At 42.0% G+C, this 11449-nt stretch overlaps 1 protein-coding gene across 1 annotated transcript in view; it reads right to left on the bottom strand.

The window, feature by feature from the left end:
• Nucleotides 1-518: 518 nt before the first annotated feature.
• LOC148041900 (Tetratricopeptide repeat (TPR)-like superfamily protein) overlaps nucleotides 519-11449 on the bottom strand; it is a 174609-nt gene continuing 163678 nt past the window's right edge. The window contains exons 14-15 of the mRNA XM_087683924.1: nucleotides 1098-1154; nucleotides 519-999 (exon numbers count right to left, since the gene is read on the bottom strand). Coding sequence (XP_087540050.1) covers nucleotides 940-999; nucleotides 1098-1154 — 117 coding nt within the window. The 3' untranslated portion in view covers nucleotides 519-939. The remainder of the gene's footprint in view (nucleotides 1000-1097; nucleotides 1155-11449) is intronic.

Raw genomic sequence — 11449 nt, 5'->3', positions numbered from 1 at the left:
ATACAAACTTTCAAATCTAACAAACTTGCGTATACTCAACCTATCCATAAACACTTAGTAGTGACATGTAGACCAGAAACAAAAGTTGTTTGGCATCTAACAAACTACCACTCTCGCAAAAAACAGATCACCATACTTATCTAGACATTAAACACTACTTATCCAAACATCTTTAACCAGTACTTCAATAAACATCACATAACAAATACATAACAAATGAGCACTTAGCACGATCAAATATATTATGCCAATTCAAAAGAAACTTAAAACTACATAGACCCATACCTTGTTCCAACTACTTTGAGTCGTGATGCACGATAAGCCATAATATACTCAACAATGTTGAAATTTTAGACGCACTAAGAGACATACAATTCAAACATCTTACAACAGAATCACCAATCACACCACCAGCCATACTAATAACAATCCGTTTTTTTTCACAAAAAAAAAAAAAACTAATGGCAATCTTAGACATGACTATAGATCACACATGGACAAATACAGTTACAATAAAAAAGGACAACATATGGGTAAAATATCCACATACATAAAAATGAAAAGATACCACATTAGACAGCTCACTCAACCTGCATACAGTGAATTTTCAAAAAATAGATCTACGTCTATATTGGACTTGGATTTCTTGTCATCCCCATCTAAGATATTCCAGAGTACTCTGAATTGTACCTTGAAAAACATTGCCACTGAGTAGTACAATTTGGGAAAACTCCAAAATCCGAAGATTAAATATAGCCCAAGATGCCAAACCCTCCAATAAAGTTTTAAGACCTAAAAATGGCCTGTGAATTTCTTTCCTGTCCTGCAGAGACTCATTCATACTTAGCATGATTTTGAGTGAGCTGCAAATAAAAGAAGATCAAGTTGGGAGAACCCAGGGAGCTACTTATCATCACAGCACATGGGTTGGATCCACTATCATATTTTCGAGTATCGGTCGACCAGTGGTTTCAGATTCTCAGGGGCAAAATACCGTGCCTGTTTGTCAGAAGACAGAGAGAGAGAGATACATAATAGCTTGAATGTGTCTTGGCAAGATTGGATGGAACTTAAATCTATGAATCTTTCAGCAGTACCTGAATGAACATGCGGCCAGCCTCTGCGCTCTGCCCCTGTCCTTTCAATAGAATAGCCTGCAAACATGAGAAGGAATAACTGAAATCATACTATGGGAAGACAGATTCAAAACCTATGGGTGCTTGGTGAATCACATACTGTGAGACCACTGTTCCAGTGAAATAAGCAGTATAGCTGGCCTGTAGAGTGACTGGCCCATCTATGGTGTGGTGAATGTATAAATATGGCCCAAATCAAAATGATCCACAGGCCAACAATGCTGCTTATTTGATTGCTGATAAATCAAACAGAACGAGAAAACCAAAATGACTTGAGTAAACTTTGGTATGATAATATTTGTTTTTAAATGTATAGTTGTGATGATAAATCCCATGTATGGATTGTAGTGAAAATGGAACCAGAACTGAATTGTTATGATTTGGAAGGCATAACAAGGTGTCATTCGCATCATGTGAGGGATATACACATCCAAGTCTTCTATACTGCTTACAGATAATACAATCATTTTGCCATTGTATTATGGAATAAACCACAAGATAAAATTTGTTTATTGTGCTTATTTCAATACCAAAGGGTAAATACAACTGATAAGCAAGGAAAAACAAGAAAGAAGATGACAGCTGCTTTGTTGGGATGTAAAGGTCCTTTATTCACCTCCGTGTATTTTACACGTGTATTGTTATGTTGTACATGTGAATGCACCCTTACGGGCCCTAAGTATAAATACATTTTATTCTTTGTGTACCAACACATTGTTGGTACACCTGAATCTGTTCGTCACTCTTACTCTCACTCTCACTCACCTGTTCACTTCCTCTGCTGCAAATCTTCACGCTTCCGCTACCCGCGCGCTCCAACATGCTTAACATCAGATTGGTGTGACAAGCAGTTCCACACATACCATCAACAACACCATTCACATGATTAGTTTGCCTTGACTAGCAATTCCTGGCTCGTGACAGAGAGAGAGTCTCTTCAACATATTGGAACCTGGGCTAGATTGCATAAGATGTACGTTTGTCAGAGTGATTCTTTCCTCCTGGCGGTGCTTAATATGTGGGTGGAGAGACAGCACGTCCTCCCTGACCATTTTCCTTTGATCTTAGAGATTATTCCTTACCCGGTGGATGCCTTCAAGGCCCAGCTAGCGTGTATGCCTTTGAGATTCAATTAGTCCCTCCTGTTGCACGATTAGTTCTTGGAATACATGCTGCAATTGATAGCTTCCTTTGATAGATAGGCTCTATCTGAGGCGTTGGATCATGGGCAATCTTTCAGAATAATGCACGAGATTTGTCTAGAGTTTATGGCAGCAAGCAGAAGCATTTAGTGCTGAATCACATCATTTGCAATCCCTGTTGGAACACTCTATCACCCTGCAACAAGCCCGGAACCCCTCTGATGAGCTACTCCAAATGGTTGAAATGCAGAGTGCAGGCTCTCCATGAGCTGTATGCAAAATATAAATTGCTGGCCCGTTTGGATGCCTTATATGATAGTAATTGCCAAACTCATCAGTTTTATGGTGGTCACTCAGCCTCCTCCTATCATACACGTGTGCCTCTAGTATTATAAATCATTGTTGGGTCCTCAAGAAATTCTTATTGATGCAGTTCATGGTGCCCGCAATTATGTTCTGGGCATGGTGCATGACTAGGTGAAGCCTGAATGGGCGGATTTTATGGAGGCCAATATCATTGAGGAGGAGGTTGAGGAGGTGTTGTCTCATCTGCGTCGCAAGAAAAGCCCAAAGTTGGGATGGCTTGCTTGATGAATTATTCAAGACCCATTGGCTTGTCTTTGTCAACAAGTTGGGCGGTCAGGTTATGTGGCCTCAAATTGGAAGATCACAGTGCTTTGCCTATTACCTAAGATTCCCTTGCCTTAAACTTTGAAGCAATGGAGGCCCATCTCTGTTATAGGATTCTTATATAAATTTTCATCCAGGATCATTGCGAATAGACTGAAAATTTTTTTTTTGTAGCTGATTCACCCGCGATAGTATGGTTTTATCAAGGCACGCAAAATCGTGCACAATATTCTCAATATACAATTGGGAATTGATTATGCAAAAGCCTTTGACCAGCAGGTTGTAATGATCCAACTGGATATTGAAAAGGCATTTGATTATGTCAGTTGGTTGTTTCTACAACACTTAATGTTTGCTATGGTTTTTGGGCCTCAAATGGTATCTCTTATTGATACTATCAGCATTGATGCAGTGGCGCGTATCACACTCAATTGGAGGAGTGACTGAGGAGATTGCTCTTACTCGCTCACTTCTTCAAGGATGTCCTCTTAGTCCCCTACTGTGTGACACATTTGATGCTCTCTCTACTACTGGATAAGTTGGCTGTTGATGGAGAGATCGTTGGATTGACACTTCCCAGTGGAGAAAAACATTTGGGTTAGTCTCTCCCTAAAGATTCTTTTATGTTCTCAAGGTTGAAAGATCCAACTTGGAAAGGGCCATGGAGACTTGGAGGCTTTTTGGTCTTGCTTCGGGCTTATATATCAATGCATAGAAATCTACATTGATCAGTTGTACAAAGAGGGACTTGAATAACTTGGCGTCGCAAGGGGGTGTGGTTCTTTGAGGTGGGATTACTCGCCACCTGGGTTATGGATGTGGATCCTCGAGCCTAGATGTCCTCCCCCTATGTATTGGAAATCTCAAGGTTGGCCTATGCATGTGCCATTGAAAGTGACACAAACAATCATGATCAGCATGATTTCATATTTTTTGCCACTGCTTCCATGGATGCAAAAGTGTTTGCATGAGCTAGTGTTGTCTATCCACTTCATGCTTTGGAAAAAACAAGGAAATTGTATGGGCCAAGCGTGGGTATCTTGGCAACTTGTGACTACGCCAAAATGGTTGGGTGGTGCTGCCTTGTTGGATGTGAAAATCTGCATGACAGCTTTGAAGTTTGCTCTTTTACAAGCTGTGTGTTCAACATCACCCTTGGACCAATATTGCTAGGTTTTTTATGGAGGATGTAGGCATTTCCCATGGGCCACTACTTTTCACGCCTCCTAGTGGAATATCTTGAACTCCAATTCCCACTCAATTGTTTAAAACCTCTAAGTCTATTCTTCTCATCCACTTGATTGCATCATGGCAAGACTCTCTTCGTCTTTCTGTATGGCACCCTCCAAGCTTTAGAAAGTGAATTCCTTGTAGACAAAGGTGTTGCCTACTTTTAGGTTGCTTGACTGGCTTGACAAGCAATTACAAAGGGCTAAATTTAACAGGATGGCGAGTTTGGGCTTGAAGACAATCCAAGATGCTGTCATCTTTGGACGGATGAGAGTTTATTCTTTCCGCTCCATTCGATAGTACTTTCAAATTCCGAGAGATTATAGGTTACTCTATTCGACCTTCGAGGATCGCCTTCGGAGACACTCTCCCTTGCTTGCTCCTTTATCCTTGTTGCCATGGTTGGATTGGGCTTTTGTGTGGTTGTAGGATTTTATGAAGTGATCAACTAATCAAATTTACCACAAGTTGAGGATAAGAGATGGATTACTAAAAAAGCTAACAAAGTTCGATCGATGGATGACAGTGTGGCTAAGTGGAGGGATTGCTCGCTTCACTTATGGAAGTCAAAGCTTCCCTATCAAGGAAAGGTTTTTCTTTGGAGGCTTCTTATTGGGGGTCTCTCCACAGGCAATGTGCTGTAAGCTCGAAAGATATCCCCACGAAGATGCATCTTTTGTACTACTAGTCATGAGACACTAGTTCATCTTTATTTTTCTTGCCGGATTGCTAGATAGGTCTGGGACTTCATTTCTAGATTATGGATCTTGCTGATAGGTCAAGGAATGCTGGTGCTTTCTTGGGTCCTTGGCAAGATGCCTTTCTTGGCTAGATTACAATCTCATCATCCTTGCCTCTTTCACTTCATGTGATGGATTGCTCTTTGGCACATCTGGTGGACTAGCAATGCCTTGATATTTGATTTGGCCTCAGCTAACTATGACCATGTAGGACGAGTGTGAGGCTTGCTATTACAGCAGATTTCATCTATGATTTCAGTTGGCCTCATTATTGGAGAGGTGGCTGCTCCATGCATGGACATTGTTCGCTCCATGCTTGTTCTACCATCTTCATGATCCCCTTCCTTAGTTCCTGTGGATTGTTGCTCAATAGCTTTCATAGATTGTTTTTGTTTGTGCATTGTGTTCTTTTGTTAGCCTTTTGGCTTCATGACAGCTATTACCATTTTGTATGGTTGGCTTGATGTATTCCTGAAAAGGCTATGATTGTGCTAGGTTGGCGAGAAGGCATGATGTAAATATTTCTATACATTAATTCAAACTTCTTCATGAGAGAGAGAGAGAGAGAGAGAGAGAGAGAGAGAGAGAGAGAGAGAGTAGGCTTGACTTGTAATTGATGGGATTTTTGTGGGTTTTTATGGCTGGCCAAAAGGCGTGATGTAAATACTTTTATTTAATTTCAGCTACTTCATGAAAGAAAAAAGAGAGAGAGTAGCACTCCAATGGTCTTTATTTAAGGATGTGTTGGTCAGCAGCCTTGGGTTTCAATACTTGAATATCAATGCCAATCAGCCTATAAGCCTCAAATCTTCAATGTTATTCACTCATCTAGTCCTTCATGGAAAGTGGTGCTTGAGAAGTCCTCCTAGCACCCAAGTGATGATTGATTGCAAGCCAATTCTCGATAGGGTGAAAAGCTTGCGGGTTCTAAAATTGTTTCATGGGAAGGAAAATAACAAGCTCGGCTCAAGTTGAATAGAATGGCAAGGCTTGGGGTAGTTTCAAATGTTGATGTGCTTCTACCTACACAACAAACATTAAGGTGATTCAGGTCAATGCGAAGGATTTTTCATGTACTTGGAGGGTAACAAAATTTATGGGAAAGCATTTCAGGACGGCAAGATTGGCAAATTGATGGATGGCTTGTCTTGGGGAACACATTAGGCAATCATATATATCATTTACTTGTTAATGATCAGGAATGGTTGAAGGATAAGGGCAATTTGCTTTGGGGCCTCCACAAATGTAGAGCTTGGTGGAAATTCACGATGATGGTGGGCTGGCTTAATGAAGCCTCCTTCACATGCAAAGTCTTTGTTTGGAGAATGCTGGTGGGTAAACTCCACTTGCTGCTGCCCTTTCAACATGCAACATTTCCAATGGTTCTTGTTTCTTTTGTACTACAACTGAGGAGGAGACATATCAACATGGTTTCTCTCTTGCCCAATTGCAAGACACATGGGCTCTACTGTGCAAGGTTTGATGTGATCTTTTCGGGGCATCCATGTATCCACGAGATTGGGTTTTTGGAAAACCCAAACTAAGAGACTTTGTGCAACCACATGTGATAATTGTTTTCAACTTTTTGTGCTTCTTGGGCCACTCGCCATAATTGAGCTGTTCGGAATGAGTTTATTTTTCATTCCCATTCTGGAGTGCACAATCATATTGGCCACTTGAGAGGTCTCCTACATTGGCAGTTTAGCACCATATAGTATGTGGGCCTCCTTCCCAAGGATGATTTGGCTTCTTGGCATACTGTAGTCTCTTCGGTCTCTTTGCCCAACATGTAGTTCTCTTGTGACTCTCGTATTTTACATTTACATATTAAACACAATTACGGGGAGAGAGAGAGAGAGAGAGAGAGAGAGAGAGAGAGAGAGAGAGAGAGAGAGAAGTTGTTTTTGGCCAGCCCAAATACCCTACTCCTGCACAGCCACATATGAAGCTCATGTATCACTTTCTTCGATACTGGGGCTGTTGGCATAACTGGACTATTCGGAATGCTTTTTTGTTTGACTCCGCCTCTAATGTTCAGCGGCATATTGTGAGGCTTAAGGGCCTCTTGTATTGGTAGTTAGCTCTTCTCCATTGTTCTGATTTGCTCTCTACAGAGGACTTCCGTCCCTGGCATATGGCAATTTCCTCCGCATCCTTGCCATGAAATTGTAACTTGTAGTTCTTAGAACCTCTTCACATGATGGCTTGGATTGTCGTCATGTATCTTGTAATCAAGTAATCTTGTATTTTTTTCGTAATTAATACAATTACCTTTTACTAAAAAGAGAGAGAGAAGTTTAATCGGATAGCTCGTTTGGGATTGCATACAATTCTTGATGGTGTCATTCCTGGGCAACCCCGTCTTTATTCTTTTCGGCGTATTCATCAGCACTTTCAAGTGCCTCGAGGATATCAAGACATTTGGTCATCCATACATGATGGGCTTTTGAGGTTCTCTCCTTTGCTTGTGTTACAACCATTGTCTCCCTCGCGTGATTGGATGTTTGCGATTCCTAATGATTTCGAGAAAAGGACGACTAACCAGATATATCATCGGATGGTGGAGGCCAAGAGATGGGTCACTGGGGAAAGGCAAATAAATTATGGCATATTTGGGATAGCAAAAAGGAGTGGCAGGAAAGATTCATCTAGCTTTGGAAGTCTAAGGTTCTGTATCAAGGTAAAGTGTTCATGTGGAGGCTGCTTATTGGGGGTCTTCCAACTGGAGATGTATTGCGTGTCCGCAAGATCTCTGCTGGTCGTTGTGTATTCTACACTACATGTGACAAGACATTGCTTCATCTCTTTGTCTCTTGCCCTGCTGCTTGACAGATTTGGAGTGTTGTTTCCTGTGTGTGGTCCTCGGCGACTCAGCACTAAATATCAGCTCGTTCGTGGATTATGGGAAATATGATCTCTATGTCCTCTTTGCATTCAGATTATTCCTACCTCTTCCATTTCCTTAGATGGACAGCCTTGTGGCATATTTCACGTACTCGGAATGCCTTTATTTTTGATTTAGTATCGGGCATCCATGGTCATGTGGCTCGTGTTCGTGGTTTAGTGTTATGGCAGATCTCTTCTATGGTGTTAGCTGATCTGGTTCTTCCTAACATTGCTGCTCCATGGCTATTTATTGTCTGCTCCACACTAGTTGTCCTTTCTGTGTGATATTTTTGTGTTAGAGTCTTGGTAGACTTTCATTTGTGTCTGTTTTTTCTTTGCTAACCTGATGGTCCGATGTAAATATTTACTGCTTAATTCAATTATCTTCACAAAAGAGAGAGAGAGAGTGTGTGTGTGCGCGCGTGTGCAGAGATTTGGTTTACACATAACAGGTTGGACAGCAGTGGACATCAAGTTAGGGTTTGTGCATGCAGTGCCAGGCCTTCTTCGCCCCATACAGCAACAGTGTTCAGCATGTCACATGCAGGACTGTGGTCCCACAGGGCCTCGACTTGCTGCCTGCAGCCTGCCCCTGTTATTCCGCCTGTGTGCCAAATAGACACACAACAAAGCTCGCAGGCAGAGCTGCCAAGAGCTCAGGAGAGAAGTTTCGATTTGCTGTCCTGCTCTGCACACACCCAGGCTGGGCAGATTTGTGCAGGCAGTGCAGGCCTTTTTCTGTCCTGATCACCTGCAGGTTCTGTGTAAGGATTGTGCAGATCAGGGAAAGGTAACAGAAGGGAGAGAAAGACCAGCATAGAGCAGGTGATATGATGATAATCCCTGTTCTTTGATGGTGGTCTAGACTGGGGAAGATGTGGAAGAAGACAAGGTGCCCTGCATCGATGAGATAACTTCACCTCCCCCTGAGGTTCAGCCATGTGTCGAATGCAGCAAGCACCTTCATGCTGAATTTCCCTCAGTTTCAGGGACCCCTAAATGGGTGATTCTTCACCTTGCTCGTATGCTCAGGTGGCTTCTACTTCACAAGACCTGCAAGAACCCAATTGGGACCAGCTGCTTGAGTTTATGAACTCCCTTCTTGAGGAAAATGTCAAGCATAGTCATAGAGCTATTCGTACCTATGTGGAAGAGGAGATTTTAGATACACAGGTGCATACTCAAGAGGTCCTTCACTCCTTTTTCGTTTTTCACGAGAGAGGTGTGATTTTCTTCTTCACTGGTTGGATTCTTGTGCTTGCTAGGATCCCTCAATAGCTGACAGTTATTCTCCAGTTGGATTGTGTGGAGGAGATCTTTGTAGGACCACATGGATTCTATGAGGTTGTCCTTCCTACTTCAGCAAGGGATCTCCTCCTCCATATGCAGCTCCTCTTCTTTGAAAAACAATTAGTGCATATTGTCTCCTCGCATCCACTAGCAAATTTCCAATGCTAGCTCAAGCACTCTTGTCCGGTATGGGTGGAAGGGGAGAGCTGCCCGGCTGTTTATTGAGCCCTTCTAAAAGATGCAATGGCTGCAATCAGCCATGAATTAGTACTAGTACCTCTAGGTCTAAAGGCAGCCAACCGCAATCAATTATGCATGCTGTGGGATACTGCTAGAAAGAGACCCAATTGGTTGTGTCTCAATTGCAGTGGCATGCGGACTCTTCAATCTTGGCTCAAGTGGGGGTACTTTTGCCAGCCACCATTTCTCATGCAGTTAACTAGACCACTTCATGGCTGAATGTCCTAGTCGAAAGGACACCTTGCTGGATTAACCCACGGATATGGAACAAGATAGAGCCCACAGCAAACCTCCACCTTTGGTCCCACAATAGTCTACTTAGGTCACCGGTCAGTCTAAAGGCAAGCAACCAACTGCTCCTTCAGATTTAACATAATAAGGGGAAAGAAGGAGTCTTATGTGCCTACACCGCTTACTGAGCCTTCTTCTTCATAGGACCGTGTCTGCTTTTATTCATGTCACCAAGATAAATCCTTGGATGCGCCTACTACTTGACCTCTTGCTTCCACCAAGGATCGATCACTTGTGAAACAACAGTTGCAACAGTAGTAATCGAGCCACTCATCCCCGCCTGCCCGTGGCCCTCTATCTCAACTGGCCTTTGATGCTAATGATAGAGTCCTCACTCCATGGGATTGCAAGTATCAAGGTTCCTTCCATTCTATAGATGTACCTTCTCCCTTTTGCGGGCCGAGCATTGAAGTCCCAATGTTAGGAGGACGTGAAATTTTGAGATGCTTTTAATCTTGCTAATAACATTTGACTAAGTTGCTAATCAAATGTGCAAGGTTGTTTATCACATGTGATGCAGAGGCCAAGCTCAAGTATGCACATGTTAGCTAGACTTTGGTGGTCAAATTATGTCAGTTTCGACTCTAGGACAGTTGTTTGGCCAATAAGTGTTAGTGGTGACACCAGTAGGGTAGTCAAGTATGACCCATTGATCCGTCCAAACCATTGACTTAGTACGGTACCAAATCTACACAAAAAATGTTGGATAAAATTCGTTGTTTCGTACGGTCATTAAAAAATACATAGAAATTTAAGGAACCCTAAATTTTTGGAGAAATTAGAGTTGAGCAGCCACATTGGGACCCTTGCCATGCGTAGGAGGCATAATACACTGAAATCAGCACCTGCAATTTGTGGTATTGTCAAGGATTTCAAATGCCAACCTATCCATTTGAATTTGGGGCAACATTTGGCTAGTTGGGGTCCAATTAGAGTAAGTCCTAGGTGAAAATGAAGGGGCAATTTGCCCAATTTTTATGCTGATTGTTGGAACAGTAGAGGGCTTTTGGATCAGCCAAGGAGATTGTGAAATCTTAGCTTGTAATCAATCCATTAACAATTGAAGATAAAGAAATACCAAGGGGCGCTAGTTTTGGGGCCAAAAAGGTGTCTGCTGTCCAAGATTATGAAGGTAAATTGTGCATTTCAGTTTATGTTTATTTACTGGTTACTATAATTGCGTGCTTGATTAGGGAATTACCACCCTATCCAAGAAGGAAGATTGGTTTCACACAACCCCTTTGCCATACTATGAGACATCTTTGAAGATGGTGTAGTGGAGACATTGATAGTGAAGGCCCAGGCTCATACAACAAAATATCATCAAACCTCTTGATCCTTAGTTTTGTCTAGTCCTAAGGTGCCTCTTGCACTCTTGTTTTTTAGTAGTTAATGAATCCATTGTACCTGGTTCATACATGATGGCCTAGTGCCACCCTACACCTTGTAATCTTGTTATCTTGTACTTGTTTTTTTGTAATTAATACAACTACCCATTACGAGGAAGAAAAAAGAGAGAGACCGACTAGGCATTTGGCTAGTTTATCCCTTCATTTCAATCAACATTTTATTGGGTGGCCATTGGCTGATTGACATGTTTATGATATTAAAACTAAAAGGGACAATCTCTATAAGCATTGGACATTCAAGATTTAATTGGCCATGCGTCAGGCCTTCATATTAATGCCACCAAATCATCATCAATTAATTGCATTGAATCAAATTTGTAGGCATTGGGGTGGCAAGTCAAGTAGTTCCACATGTGACATGGTCATATTACCCAGCATTTGGGCTGCCCTTCGGTGTTGATGTATAGCCTAAATAATAGCTGCAATGGATTTCTTAGAAGTTGGACACCGAGTTT

This window comes from Lygodium microphyllum, chromosome 1, assembly GCF_053477565.2.
Source record: "Lygodium microphyllum isolate KBCC chromosome 1, Lygodium_microphyllum_v1.1.10, whole genome shotgun sequence".
NCBI classification, from domain to species: Eukaryota; Viridiplantae; Streptophyta; class Polypodiopsida; order Schizaeales; family Lygodiaceae; genus Lygodium; species Lygodium microphyllum.
This window is presented reverse-complemented; position numbering and strand designations above follow the sequence as displayed.